Source organism: Podarcis raffonei, chromosome 8 (assembly GCF_027172205.1).
Source record: "Podarcis raffonei isolate rPodRaf1 chromosome 8, rPodRaf1.pri, whole genome shotgun sequence".
Lineage (NCBI taxonomy): Eukaryota > Metazoa > Chordata > Lepidosauria > Squamata > Lacertidae > Podarcis > Podarcis raffonei.
Window position 1 is genome coordinate 49,503,499 of NC_070609.1, and position 14,289 is coordinate 49,517,787.

The following is a 14,289-nucleotide window of genomic DNA, read 5'->3' on the forward strand; positions in this document are numbered from 1 at the left end:
GGGAGGGAATGTTCCTGCAGAGAGAAGAGGGGGAGCCTCTTTTCGGAGGGGGTCGCCGCGGGGTGTGTCACTCACCGCCGTCCCGGAGGCGGTAGGAGGCGCAGGCGCCCAAGCTGCACCGCCTCACCCCGCCGCCGCGGCGGACGGGGAGGGCGGCTGGACTCGGCCGAGGGTCCCTGCTGAGGCGGAGGAGCAGCGGCGGCAGGAGACGACGAGCCATGGCCGAGGCGGCAGGAGAAGGCGGCGGCGGCGGCGTTGTTTGGAAGCGAAGGGCTCCCTCAGTCCTCGGCCGGCCCAGCCGAGCCAGCCTCTTCCGGGGCCTCGCCCACCGTCCCCGCCCGGCAAAGCGCAGCGGCCGAAAGTATCCTTTCCCCAGAGTCATTTCCCCGCTCGCCGCCTGCAGGCGCCAAAAACGCTCCGCGCCGGAGTTGGCGGGCGAGAGAAACTTTCCCGGCTCGATCCGGGCGCAGGTTTCGGCGCAAGTGGCACTGGAGAAACCAAAGGGAGAGAGCGGGGCACCTCCATCCCCTCGAGGCCCATTTTATTAAGAGATTTGGCGAGGGAGATAACAAGGCGCTGCAATCTTTCTGATGATCGCGTGGCTTGGAGCGCTTTCAGGGAGGAAGCCCCGTTGGATTCACTATAGGGCTTACTCCTGAGTAGACACCAATAAGGATTGAGGTGTTAACGTGGGAGAGAGAGGGCGGCCACTTAGGCATGGCGTGGGGGGGTGTGGGGAGAGATTTGCATGAAATTATCACTTGCTAATGTCGGATGTGTATCAGATGCAAATTTCTAAATGATTACAATACTATGATTTTAAAAGGCACGCGAGAGCTCTCACCCAAGGAGGGAAAGGAAGTTTCTCTGCGCCTGCTCAAGCCACTGACTGACTGTTCATAGGCAGCTGTTTTATAGGCCTATAAAACGCTGTACTAACTGCCCCTTCTACAGTTTTATAGGCAACGTTATATAGGCTAACGTCCAAACACACAGTCTTTCATTTCTGGGCTATAGAAAAACTATATACTGCGAATGAAGCATACAGACAATTTGATCCTCCCTTTCTTCCCTGGAAATGAAATTAAGAACACAATTCTTAACAAGAGTTAAATGAAGATTCACAGTGCAGTCCTACTCAGAAGTTGAATCCCGCAGGACTTACTCCTAGATGGGTGTACAGCCTAAATATGGAAAGGTCCTCTAATAAGCAAGGACTCTCTCATTAGTGAGCTAACTGGTTACAGGTGCTCCGATGACCAGGTGTGGGGGAACTTTGGCTCGCTGGATGTTACAGAACTACAACTCCCATCAGCCCCAGAAAACATGCTCAGTGGTCAGGGATGATGGGAGTTGTGGTTTGTCAACATCTAGAGGGCCAAAGGTTCCCCTTACCTTCAGAATACTATAAAATCCCGGCAGGCTTGATGTTAAGGATGCTGGGAATTGTAGCTCCATAAGGGACAACTACAGTTCCCAGGATTCTTTACAGAAAGTAATGTGCTTTAAATGTGTGGGTGAGATCTTTGTCTGGATTCCAGTATTTCTTGGTGGTGTTTAACTGTAAGTAAACTACTGGATTAAGAAAGTAGTGTGGTTATTTATAGTGATCAAATTTAGTACATGACTATTTAGAATGGTGGCTCTTTCTCTGGGGTAGACACTCCTCATTGGAAGGTATTTGTTATACTGTGATCCTAGGTATCTTTACTTAGAAGTAAATTATGCTGAGTTCAATGGGACTTACTGTCAGATAAGTGCACAGGGTTGTCATCTTAAGTTTATAAACTTATCCTATCAACTGGTGTGCAGTTACCTAAGAGTAAGCCCTAGTGCTTATTTCTAAAATAACACATATATAGGATTGGGTGGCCGTGTAACTTCAATTAAATTCCTGTTAAAAAAAATAATATGCAACACTTGTGTTTAGTTGGCTTATTGGTCAAACTTTTTAATTGTTTTCACCTTTTTTAGGTGGACTTTTAAAATTGTATGTTGAAATTATGGTGTAAACTTGAAACGTATGCTACTTATGAAATATTTGTACAGTGTCCTCCTCAAAAGACTTCTCCCTTAAAATATGTTGGGTGTTGATAGTTTGGAAGGAATTTGTGCTCTGTAAGTTTTGAAGGCATTTGTGTTCTGTAAGTTTTGCAACAAAGTGGATTTGGACTTTATAATGAGTAAGACCTCTTTGTTTTGCCCACAAAACAACCTGCTGTTATTGCCCTCTAGGGAGAAGTAAGGATGGCAACTGAAGGACCTCTTGAGGAGCTTATTGATGCAATTACTTGTTCCATCTGCCTGGGATATTTCAAAGATCCTGCGATGTTGGACTGTGGGCATAATTTCTGCAAAGCCTGCATTGTCCAGTCCTGGCCTGAATCTGAGGGAGCCTCTGCTTGCCCTGAGTGCAGAAGACTCTTTCAGCCAATGGACAGCAGGCCAAACTGGCAACTGGCAAAAGTGGTCCAGCTTGTCAAGCTGTGGGTGGAGAGATGCACAGAAAGGAGAAGAGAGGTGTGTAAAAGGCATCAGAAGCCCCTGAAGTTCTTTTGTAGGGATGATGAAGCCCCACTTTGTGTGATGTGTAAACGGACCAAGGCGCACAGCGGCCATAAGGTAGCCCTGTTGGAGGAGGTTGCCCGAGAGCTCAAGGTAAGCAAGGCAAACATTGTAACCTGCCTTATACGGAGGCTGTTTGGGGGAAAGGCCACAGCTTAGTGGGAGAGCATCTGCTCTGCAGGCAAAAGGTCTGAGGTTCAGTCTCCAGGTAGAACTCAGTCTGTATCCCTAGAGAGCTGCTGCCAGTCAGTGTAGACAGTACTGAGCTAGATGGACCAATGGCCTGACTCCTTATAAGGCAGTGTCCTGTGTCCATGTGGCAGCAGCTCTCCAGGGTTTCAGATGGAGAACATTCCCAGCCCTACCTGCAGATGCCTGTAACTGAACCAAGGACTTTCTGCATGCAAAACAGATGCTCCACCCCTGAGCTCTGACCTTCATTGGTGGGATTTACTGCCACCCTATAAAGATGTGGAGGTGGCCTTGGGTTGTTTTAACTTGGGGGTGGGGGAGGGGGCTGGACGAACAAATCAGGTAAAGGGAAAATCTCCCTGATAAAGCAAAAAACATCATTATTTGTTGTTGTTGTTCAGGAGAAAACCAAAGCCCAGCTGAAGGCTATGGAGGAAGAGAGGAAGAACCTTGAGGGCTGCAAAATTACTCAAGAGCCGGGAAGATCAGAATGGCTGGTAAATGTTTTGATTTATATAGCTTGCACAACCTTGGCACTCCTCTCTCCTGTTTTCCAGCCCCAGGCAGCAACAGCACTGCAATGCCCCACTTCCACTTGGGAAGAGATATTTCTTCCTCCCAAGACTTCCTTCCACTTGGTGCTCCCTGCTGTTCTGATTCCCCTTTGCTGCTGAAGCAGACGGAAAACAGTTATGAAAACCCCACTGCTATGTGGTCTTAACTTTGTAAGTTAAACTTGTCCTGTTCGGTATTGGTTGAAACAAATGACCCCACCCCAGAAAATCTGCGGTGAGAAAAGTTACAGGATTTTAGCAGAGAGCTGCAGGATATGCACTGATTGTAAACGAAGCTGTGTCAACTCTGAAACTTCTGCAGGCACAAACGGTATTCATAGTAATCACCCTGACACCCACAATCATGAATTCATGATATAAAAGCTTTAGGGAGGGGCCCTAAGCTAATTGCTGCCCTTCTCCTGATAAGAGGCTTGGAGGGAAAACAAGGGAGAAAGGTAATTTTCTGGCACTGATCAAGGAAGTGTCTGGGAAGAGGAAACCACACTGCAGGTCTCTGGAGACCAGGTGATGCACACACCCCACCAAGCATAGTCCATCTGGCCACTCCTACTAGTGAATGCAGACAGAAATGAAGCAGCCCGTGGACATTGCGAAATGAAAGGGAAGCCCTGGTGTGCTGCGAGGAGCCCTGAGTTGCTGGATCTTCCATTTGCACAGGGAGATGGCACTATCAGTAGATCTTGTCCTGTCCAGCTCTGGGATTATGTCTCTTTCACTGGAGCTGTGGGAGTTAAATATATACAGTGGTACCTTGGTTCTCAGACTTAATCCGTCCCGGAAGTCTGTTCCAAAACCAAAGCGTTCCAAAACCAAGGCCCGCTTTCCCATAGAAAGTAATGCAAAACAGATTAATCCGTTCCAGACTTTTAAAAACAACCCCTAAAACAGCAATTTAACATGAATTTTACTATCTAATGAGATTATTGATCCATAAAATGAAAGCAATAATCAATGTACTGTACAGTACTATAAAATAAATAAGACAGTATTGTAGATTATAATTATTTTTTTTCTTATGTTGTGAGAAAAAAAACTGCTCCTTTTCCCTTCTGGGGTACCCAAGAGCCCATATATGTAGGTTCCTTATGTAGGTTTTCTATTGGTAGGAGAAAAATAACAGAGAATATTGAGAAGCAAAGCAGCTAGTAAGCCTGATCTTTATTAAACTGATGCAACAGGGTGCTCTCCCACCCACCCCCACAGGAGGGAGGAAGAACCCAGAACAAAGGTGTGCAAGCCCTTATATAGACTTTTGAAACTGCCACCCTGTAGCTCAATACCACCCCCAATACATCATACATACATCACAGAAGGGGCAGCCTATCACAGAAGGGGCAGTCTACAGCAGAATCCTGTCTGGCAGGAAACCTGTTAATGGGTTTACCTGGAGAGCCTGGCCATTCTTTGGTGATTTTTGTTTGTTTGTTTAGTTGTTTAGTCGTGTCCGACTCTTCGTGACCCCATGGACCAGAGCACGCCAGGCACTCCTGTCTTCCACTGCCTCCCGCAGTTTGATCAAACTCATGCTGGTAGCTTCGAGAACACTGTCCAACCATCTCATCCTCTGTCGTCCCCTTCTTCTTGTGCCCTCCATCTTTCCCAACATCAGGGTCTTTTCCAGGGAGTCTTCTCTTCTCATGAGGTGGCCAAAGTATTGGAGCCTCAGCTTCCAGTGAGCACTCAGGGCTGATTTCCTTAAGAATGGATGTGTTTGATCTTCTTGCAGTCCATGGGACTCTCAAGAGTCTCCTCCAGCACCATAATTCAAAAGCATCAATTCTTCGGCGATCAGCCTTCTTGATGGTCCAGCTCTCACTTCCATACATCACTACTGGGAAAACCATGGCTTTAACTATACGGATAGTTTTGTGATGATAAATACTTAATTCCTCAGTCCAGGTCACAGGCTCACCCTATTCATACACAGATATGCCCTTAAGACAGGATTTGTGAGCAAAGAGACAATGGGGAGGCTTTCCCATTTCCTTCCTCCTTGCAGAGAAACATTTGAGGTCAATTTGGGGGAGTCAAAATGGTTTTGGGATTGCTCTCCTGTACTATTTCAGACACATAGTTTATATACTTACATATGTGTCTGCCTTGTCAATTTATGAACATATAGGAATTCTATATATTCTCACATATATAAATCATAACACCTACCTGCACTGATGATAGTCATTGTTTGGATGGGGGGGGGGCTTTTATCCATTTCCACAGTCAATCAATCAGTAGCTGAACTGGGTTCCACACAGTCACAAAAACAAATTAACCGAAAAAGCCTCAAAAACATAAACGCAAAATAAATAGCAAAAACAAAAGCATCAAACTTAATCCATTCTGGAAGTCCGTTTGACTTCCGAAATGTTTGAAAACCAAGGTGCATGCAGCTTCTGATTGGTGCAGGTGGCCCGGAAACAATAGCTGACAGCCTCAACGGACGTTCGGCTTCCAAAAAACGTTCGAAAACCAGAACACTTAAATCCGGGTTTTTGGCGTTTGGGAACCAAGGCATTTGAGTAGCAAGGCGTTTGAGAACCAAGGTACCACTGTTTATCTTAATAACTAGCCACTGCATTCTCTTTGTCTTTGACTTGCCTCTACTAACTTGAAGGGAGTATTTTCTGCTCTCTGCAAGGCTTCCTGACCAAATCCATGTGAAGTTTGAAGAGAGAATGTTTTGTGAATCTGCATCCCCTGATCTCGCCCATCCTTCTCCTTTTCTTTCTCTGCCCTGCAGAAAATGTGACTGGACCCAGGCATAGCACCCAATCCCCTGTCAATCTGTCTGAGGACCCTAAGGGTGTGAGACGCAAGGCGTAAAAGATCTAGAACCTGCCTGTCCACCTTCTGATGTTGCACAAAACACAAAGGAATCCAACTCCCACGAGCATCCCTCTGAAGATAGAGGGACCACCAGGTTGTGAGTCCTCGGAAACATTAGCCCCATCCCATAATTCAATGTGCATGTTCAGTCATGGGTGGGGAGATGGCAGGCTCCACCTCCCCACCTGTAAACTTGCATTTGAACTCCCATGTAAAATTCCAGTGTAGACGGATCTGTTAAGGAATTCAAATGCACATACTAACCCTATGCTTCTGTTGAGGAAGCCTTAATACTTATGTTTACCTAGTTGATTCTAGGTTCTTAAATTCCTTCTAAACTAACACTTTTGCCCAGGGAGAAGACTGTTTTTTTCTGGACTTTTAGAGGATTTTTTATACCTTTAATTTTAGCCTTGCTTTGTGAGGTTTGGATTGATCCCTAAAATAAACTGTTGGGAACAATTCTTTAACATACCTCAGGCAGGGAGTAAATATACACCTTAGTGACCAGAGTCCTTTACTTACAATGGTTCCTTGAGCGAACTGATAAGTGTTATAATGCCATCTCATCCATCTTACATTTTTATGTGCTCATCAGATATTCTGATCAAGTGGCATCTCTTTGCTGAGGTTTGTTCTTATATATTTTTGGGGTGGGGTGGGGGTTGGTTACATATGAGCACTGAAAAAATAAAAATAAAGCTTTTAACAAACTAAGCAGAAATGTATCAAATTGCTGCGTATCCAAGAGAAACTCTTCCATGATCACTCTGATGGCTCTTGCAAGAAGATTTATCTCCAGCTCTCAGTCATCTAGAGATGCTTGAGAGCCGGATGATGTTTGAGGGAGTTGTTTCCTCCAGGGGCATAGACCTGATTGCGAACAGAGGGAGAGACCCACTTCAAGTGGGAAGAGGGAGAAACACTTGGTCAAAACTCTGTGGATTAAACAAGCAAGGAGGCCAGGGTCTTAGTGTGGGAATGTTCAGGGAGGCAGGAGAGGATATATTGTTTAATGATATCCTTCCTAACTTGTGTTAGCAAGTTCTGTATCTTAGCAGAGTAACATTCCCCTTTAAATGCACAGTGGTTTGCTTGTTGCAGGCTCGTCTGAGCCTCTCAATATAAGATTCCTGGTAAGATCCCTTCTTGTCCCTCTTAAAAAGAATAGAAACGACAATCTTATGAAAGTCAACATAAAAGTAGTTTACTCACAATCTTTCAGTTCACAGTTAGATCCCTGAAGGCAGACTTAGGTTGCAAAAGTACAGATCTACATGAACTATCCCATAAAGGAGTTAGTCCCAAGTGACTGCAACTGAGCAGTCACTTCTCCTAACACATAGGAAAACAAAATGGAGAAGACAGCAAGAGAAGAATGTGTGCTCCTTCTTGCCCAGATTAGGCCTCTCTCTCACACACACAGGCCTCTAGTCACATGCAGAGGAAGTTTGTCACAGCTCAGGAGGAAACAGGAAGTTTTATCCTGACGGCATACAAAGCACCCCCTAGCATGTTCATTCTAGGAATGTTGTACTTGACTGCTATATGTTTCACATCCCACACTCAGAGGCAGCAGCAGTAGGGGATTTCTGTTGCCTCTGCGCTGCACTTGTGGGCTTCTAGTAGTAGAGCACTTTTTGCATGCAGAATGTCTCCCAGGTTCAGTTGCCAATAGGCCTCTCCAGGACTGGAAGAGACCCCTTGGAAGAGACTCCCAGGGCCCTCAAATATTTTAGTAGGGGGTCTGAAGGGACCTTGGACTCTAGGAGTTGGCTCCAATGGAGCGAATATTCATTCAGAGCTTTTAAAACGTGTTGGAACAGTTCCTTAGGATGGAAAGAACATCAAAGGGGAGGGTTTACACTGAAAGAAAAGCATGTAAGGTTAAAAAAGAGGAACCCGTTTGTTTTATTGCTGGAAAGATATGTTGCTTTAAAAGTTTGCCTAAGGACAAAAGTAAGGGAAAGGGCAGGATTGCACCATTAACTGATAAGAGCAGTTGTGTTCTGTCTACCTACGCAAATAGCTGAGGACAGATGATCGCTCTTGGGATTCCCTTATCATGTGGATAGACAGGAAACTGGTTTTTGCCCACACTACTGAAATTAACAAGTTGTAGCAGTAGAGTGGTTCAAAACTACACACCTAGTAAAATTATCCATTTCATAGTGAGTGTGTGAAACAGTAACGAAAAGTCATGAGTAACAAACTTTCCTCTTTGTGTAGCAAGCAATGAATGTGCTGCGTTTCCTGGCTGCTTGCCATCGGACAGATTTCTGTGTTATCTGGCAGGTTGCTTACTGACAGCACAAGCGGAAGAAGGTGGTCCAAAGAAAGTAAACAGAAACAATTATTTTCTAAAAGCAGCAGGAGGTGTATCTGTTCCCCCAAAAAGCCAGAGGAGCAAATAGGTGGGATAAACAGGTTAAATAATAACAATGAACGTAGCAAATACAGACAGTGGGTATGTTGTAATATTTGTCTGGCCCGAAGTCCCCAAAAGTAGAAGTAGCACTTATTAACAGTGAATGGTAGACAGAATAATACATTTTTTCCCCAAAAAAATTAAAAGACTAGCTATGTTTATGAGAGACTGCTCAATATGGTGATTAGGACGATTAATGCTCTTTCTGAGGGTCACCCCCCCATCTTAAACTTCAGTAGGCAAGAAACAACCTGGAGGGAACAGGGATTTCAGTTTGTAGCGTGCTTGTACTATTGTAAGTTTCCATAAGGGGCTGTGTTTTGTCAGTGTCAACATTCAAGCATGACACACAATTATCTTGACTCGGTGAAGTTGTGTTTTAAGCTCTCTGTACTTTTCCATGTCAATGTGAATATTTGCCTAATATTGTGGCTAGAAAATATCTGAAAGGGCATTAAATCTTCCGCTGGAGTAAGAACTCTGATCCAAATTGCAATATTTGGGGGAGGTGAAGAAGAAGGGAGAAAAAAGGCATGTGCTTTTTTAAATAAAATACTTTTTTAAAAAAAGTTTTTGTAGCAAAACAAACAAACCCCTGAATAGGATGTGGGCAGGGGAAATGGAAACTGTTCCTTTCTAACAAAGAGGCTTTTCGTTACAGGCTGAGCTAGTATAATTGCCATGGTGATACATTTTGAAACATAAACAAATTTATATGGCTGAATATGTTGCTTCTTTGTTGTTTTGTCTCCTTCACATGCACGTCCAAACCAATATAGGTGGTTTTGTATCCCCAACATCTTCCCCCAGTGCCATAAATGTTTCAAATTATCCCTATTCCCTACCCATCCAATCTGCCTCTTTAAAAACAAAACCCAAAAAACCTGTCTGTCTTGTAGATAGTTTCTGCGCTAGGTTGCCACTTCAGCAGTGATCTTTAAATGGGTTGGAGAAACTGCTGTGCAGTCCCGCCCCACCCCTTTGTTTAGACAGGATCAAGGGGTCCGCAGTGGATTTTGACAAGGGAAAACCCACCTGTCCATCATGTGGAAGCAGTGACATCATGTGATTGACAAGTGGATTGCCCCACCCACCTGTAAAAGTTGGTCTACAAGTTAGTTCCCCAAAAAGGTTCTCTATTCCTGATTTGTATAATATACGTGAAAAGCAAGAGTAACACTTCATGCATCTGTTGAAGTGGGATCCAGTTCAGAAAGTGTCTGCTACAGGGACTCGCCTATAGTGGGGCAAAGATACTATAGTCCACCCACCCCAAATTATGTTGTTCAATATGTAAACTCCTTGCGGGAAAGGACCTTTCTCTTTTTGCCTGTGAAGGCCAGGAAGGCGCTAGGTGCGCTGTACAAAGAATAATAAGCACATTTTCTCGCTGAGACACATCTTGCCATAATCGGCATAATCTGGTTGCTTGGCAGAGTTCTGTTTGGGAGGATGTCACTCTTTCGAACCAGGAAATTGCCAGCTTCAGTTGACTAAGGCTTTAATCCCTTTCAGGCCTCAACAAAGAATAAATACAGACGGTATTTTCACCCCTCCCCTTGCAAAAAAAAAAATTCCTATCTGAAGGTGCACTGGACTGTGTCTGAAACTTGTTATGCAGCATTGCCTGTGAAATACGAAAGTGGAGAGAGGACATAAACATGTGAATTCAGAAGCTGCATGTAGGATGAGTCAGCGCTGATGCCATTCCTGACCCCACTCAGCATAGATAGGGGTGGTATGAAGGGCCTTTTTACATCCACGCACAGCTGATATCCAAGTGATGTAATGATGTGATACAGGAGATCTGAACAACCCATTTGCAATGCAAGTCACTCTCTACCCCCATCTGCAAGCACCAAGTTTGCCTTTTCCCTCCTCTGTGCCCTTGCCAAATCCTTTTCTTTTTGTCTCATGTCTTTTAGATTGTAAGCCTGAGGGCAGGGACTGTCTTATCACTGACATCTGGAAACCACTCTGGAGGCCTTTTTTTGGCTGAAAAGCAGGTGCGTTTTTTAAAAAATGCTTTAAAGTTCCTATTAACATTGTGTGACCTCCAGACAGTGGAACTGAGAAGGGATTGACATACTTCCGGGAACCATGACAACATCCAGCACATCAACAGTGCTTGGTGACCCTTTGTATTCCCATTATCTCAGTGCCTCTTTTATTAGGTCCAACAGACCCAGGTGTGGTTAAGGGCAGCCTTTGGCAGCCTGGTGTCCTCTCCACATACTATGTACTACAGCTCCCATCAGTCTCAGCATCATATGGCTGCAATGGCTGGGACTGATGGGAGTTCTAGTCCAAAACATCTGGAGGGGAAGGCTGACTTAGGATAACAAACAACAAAGATGGGTGGGGTTGGCCATGCAGTATAATCTCATTGACTGCCTGGAGGCATCTGACTGACACTTGGTTGCCTGAAGACAGGGAGGGCAAAGTTGTTTTCTCCTGCCCAAAATGTGCTTGAAATAGAAGTGCCAGGTGGGGAGTTGTTGCGAAAGTGGGGATGATATATTGCGGATCTGGCTGAGCTGCTTGTTAGGCTGAAGTATTGGGAGAAAATGGACAAAAATCCAAACCATCTAGAGATCACCAGGTTGGAAAAGACAACAATGGGTGGATCAAGTCAAACTTATTGGATTAGTGTAAATGTGGCCTGCATTGGACATGCTGGTCTTTGGAGCGTGCTCAGAGAAAATCTAGGCCATGTGGGTGTAGGGAATTTTCTGCCTTAGATGCTATGGGAAAGGGAATACAGTGCTGGATGGATCTGAGAGTGCAAATTTCAGGCATCAGGTTCAAATGGATTTATTTCAGGAGGCCTTTGCACCATGGATGCTGCTCTACTTTTTTTACTCTTATGTTTGGAACATACAATGAATCAGACCACCAGTGGTGGCTTTATGATCTGTGGTGCCCTGTGTGCAGTCCACATGGGGGGCCCTATTACCGGTAAAGTTAAAAGTAAAGGGACCTCTGACCATTAGGTCCAGTCGTGACCGACTCTGGGGTTGTGGTGCTCATCTCGCTTTATTGGCCGAGGGAGCTGGCGTACAGCTTCCGGGTAATGTGGCCAGCATGACTAAGCTGCTTCTGGTGAACCAGAGCAGCGCACGGAAATGCCGTTTACCTTCCCACCGGAGCAGTACCTATTTATCTACTTGCACTTTGACGTGCTTTCAAACTGCTAGGTTGGCAGGAGCAGGGACTGAGCAACGGGAGCTCACCCTGTCGCAGGGATTCGAACCTCCGACCTTCTGATCGGCAAGTCCTATGCTCTGTGGTTTAACCCACAGCGCCACCCACGTCCCATTACCAGTTGTTCACACAAATAAATTTGACTATGTCAAGTGTATTCACAACAGAAACAAAATACCCACTTGGCAACCCCCACCTTGATGGACCAGCCTCCTCAGTTTCTCACCTATAAAATGGGAGTGGAATAGTGACCTACAGGGCCTTGTGAAAGTGATCAAGAGAAAGATTGTCACCGGGTTGGCTCAATGAGCCTACGCACCTAAGAACAATCATTTGGGGGTAAATTTCATTGAAATCACTGAAATATAGTTCTGAGTAAGCATGCAAAGGATCAGGCTGCAAAAACGAGAAGACGTGTTGATGTTAATCATCATTATAGATAGCTATATACTGTATATATCACATAATAACCTGCGCTTCTTGATTAAACTCTGGCGCTGAGAGCAGGGCATGGAAAGTGAGGTTTTTTAGGCTATTTGCATTGGTTTCAGAAAACATTTTGAAAGGCCAGAAAGGGGAAACTCCCTGTTACAGACACACTTCTGAGTCATACCATGTACTAAGATGGGAATAAATGACTCAAAATTTCCTGTGGATTTGCTTTAGCATTAAAAAGATCTGGCAATAATTGTGCCTCGGGGGGGGGGGGGCTGGAATGATGGAGAATAGCACAGAAATTATGAAATGCTGTGCCTTTTATGGTTAGAAATTGTATATTTTGCTCCTTAAGTTCCAGGAGTCCTTAAAAACCTTGATCTTGTTTTCTATTCAAAAGTAGTAGTTTTAACAGATTAATCTTTTCTAGGAAACATTCCAAACCCCACAGTCAGCAGTACCTTTGTTAGGACCAACAAAAATGCCTCAAACTTATTTTCACTATTTTGCCCCCGAACTGAAAAATGTCCTCCCCGATTTGTATCCAAAAGCTTAAAGGTTCATTTACTATTTTGTGAAGGTGCTGCCTGACTGGATTTTGGATTATTATTATTATTATTATTATTATTTTGGATCATTCACACAGCTTCTTTTGGCTTTTGTGCTGCCAAGAAATGTGTCTTTCTTAATGTGAATCATTAGTGCAATTAGTTCCACTTTATCAATTGACATTGTTCTGAATGGATTTAGTTCTGCTTTGTTCTGTGTTTCAGTTTTTCCTGAAACACAAACCTGTCAATTTAAACTCTTTTAAAGAAAATCTTGCATGCATTGGTCAGAAAACACCCCAAAGTTTGTTGGCTTGGTACCTTAAGTGAACAATGCACCAGCAAATTTTATACAAACTTGAATGAATCACTCTTAATATTCTCCACAGTAGCATGGGATAGAGTTCCAAGTTCAAGGATATTAATTATTATAGGATTTACAATAATGTATATATCTGAATATCATTCCATGTCACTGGCTTCTTGAAATGCCAGACAGGCAATGAATGGCAAAGGGTTTTTGCTCTCCATTTTCTTGGGCACATTTGGAAATCTAGGAAACAGTTGTGGGCCTCACAAAATACCCATTACATTAAAAGAAATAAATAAAGGTGACCTTGGTGGGCACCAAGCATGTTGTCTGAAGATTCCACATTGGGGATTTCAGCAAGGAACACTACAGAAACATTAAGCTTAACTTTTCCTGCCACTTGTCAAAAAAGATGAATCAATGTAGAGGAACACAAGGATGGACATTTAGAAAAAGTGTGACATTGCCCAAGTATCAACAATAATGTGGTATTACACCATCTTTCATTCTCTAGAACAAACACACCAATTACTTCGCACACCTAATCCTTCTTCAAAAAGCAGTAATTTATTATGGAGCAAAATTCTTCACAAGTAATTAGCTCCCTCATTCTCATAATAAATCTTATGAGGTGGGTTGTGCACACCCCCATTTTAAAGATGGAAAGCTGAGTCTGGGGGGAAATTATTCACCTGCGGTCAGGTTTCATCCGAACCAGTACAAAATCCAGTTAAGAAAGCTGCAGAACACGTGGGCTAATCATAAAGATGGCAATTACTCTGAGCATGCACAGAATGCATTTTTGCTCCACCGATCAACCACAGCCTGCACTTGCACCTTTAGAATTGCGGGACAGGTTTTTCTGTGTATTTTCCAGGCAGCTTCATCCCCAGCACCCATTTTTAGAAGGATAGCCCTGCGGAGAACTTCTGCTCCAGAGGCAGCTTCAACCCAGCTCTTGTTAAAATGCAAACAGTTCTCTATTTGCAACACGACACTAGCATTTTCCTCCTCTCTTATATTTTGTAGAAGCTCAGTATTTATGGCATTGGCATTCAGGCTGACTGGCAAGAATGAAAACTTTTTCCTATTCAGTTTGGCTCCTATTAGATAGCTAATGACTTACATTCAATTTCATATCGTATAACCATTACAGCTGCTGCTTTCAGCAAACTCACAATTTGTAGAATAATTACTAACTCA

General features: G+C 44.1%; 3 protein-coding genes across 4 annotated transcripts in view; 2 read left to right on the top strand and 1 right to left on the bottom strand.

Moving 5' to 3' along the window:
* Window positions 1–14,289, bottom strand: part of CA5A (carbonic anhydrase 5A) — a 28,420-nt gene that overhangs the window by 13,641 nt on the left and 490 nt on the right. Inside the window, exon 1 of one of the 2 annotated variants that reach the window (XM_053399950.1) lies at window positions 76–324. The exons of the other annotated variant lie outside the window; for it this stretch is intronic. Within the exon in view, the coding sequence (XP_053255925.1) occupies window positions 76–220 (145 nt within the window). The 5' untranslated portion in view covers window positions 221–324. Of the gene's footprint in view, window positions 1–75; window positions 325–14,289 lie in introns of those variants that run through there. 2 annotated transcript variants of the gene reach the window in all.
* LOC128419363 (E3 ubiquitin-protein ligase TRIM17-like) lies at window positions 2,236–9,313 on the top strand. The gene is made up of 3 exons (XM_053399952.1): window positions 2,236–2,658; window positions 3,159–3,254; window positions 6,076–9,313. Exons 1-3 carry the CDS (start codon window positions 2,248–2,250, stop codon window positions 6,082–6,084), a joined length of 516 nt encoding a protein of 171 aa, XP_053255927.1. The 5' UTR covers window positions 2,236–2,247; the 3' UTR covers window positions 6,085–9,313.
* Window positions 10,573–14,289, top strand: part of BANP (BTG3 associated nuclear protein) — a 163,590-nt gene continuing 159,873 nt past the window's right edge. The window contains exon 1 of the mRNA XM_053399945.1: window positions 10,573–10,595. The gene's annotated coding sequence lies outside the window, so the exon portion shown is untranslated. The remainder of the gene's footprint in view (window positions 10,596–14,289) is intronic.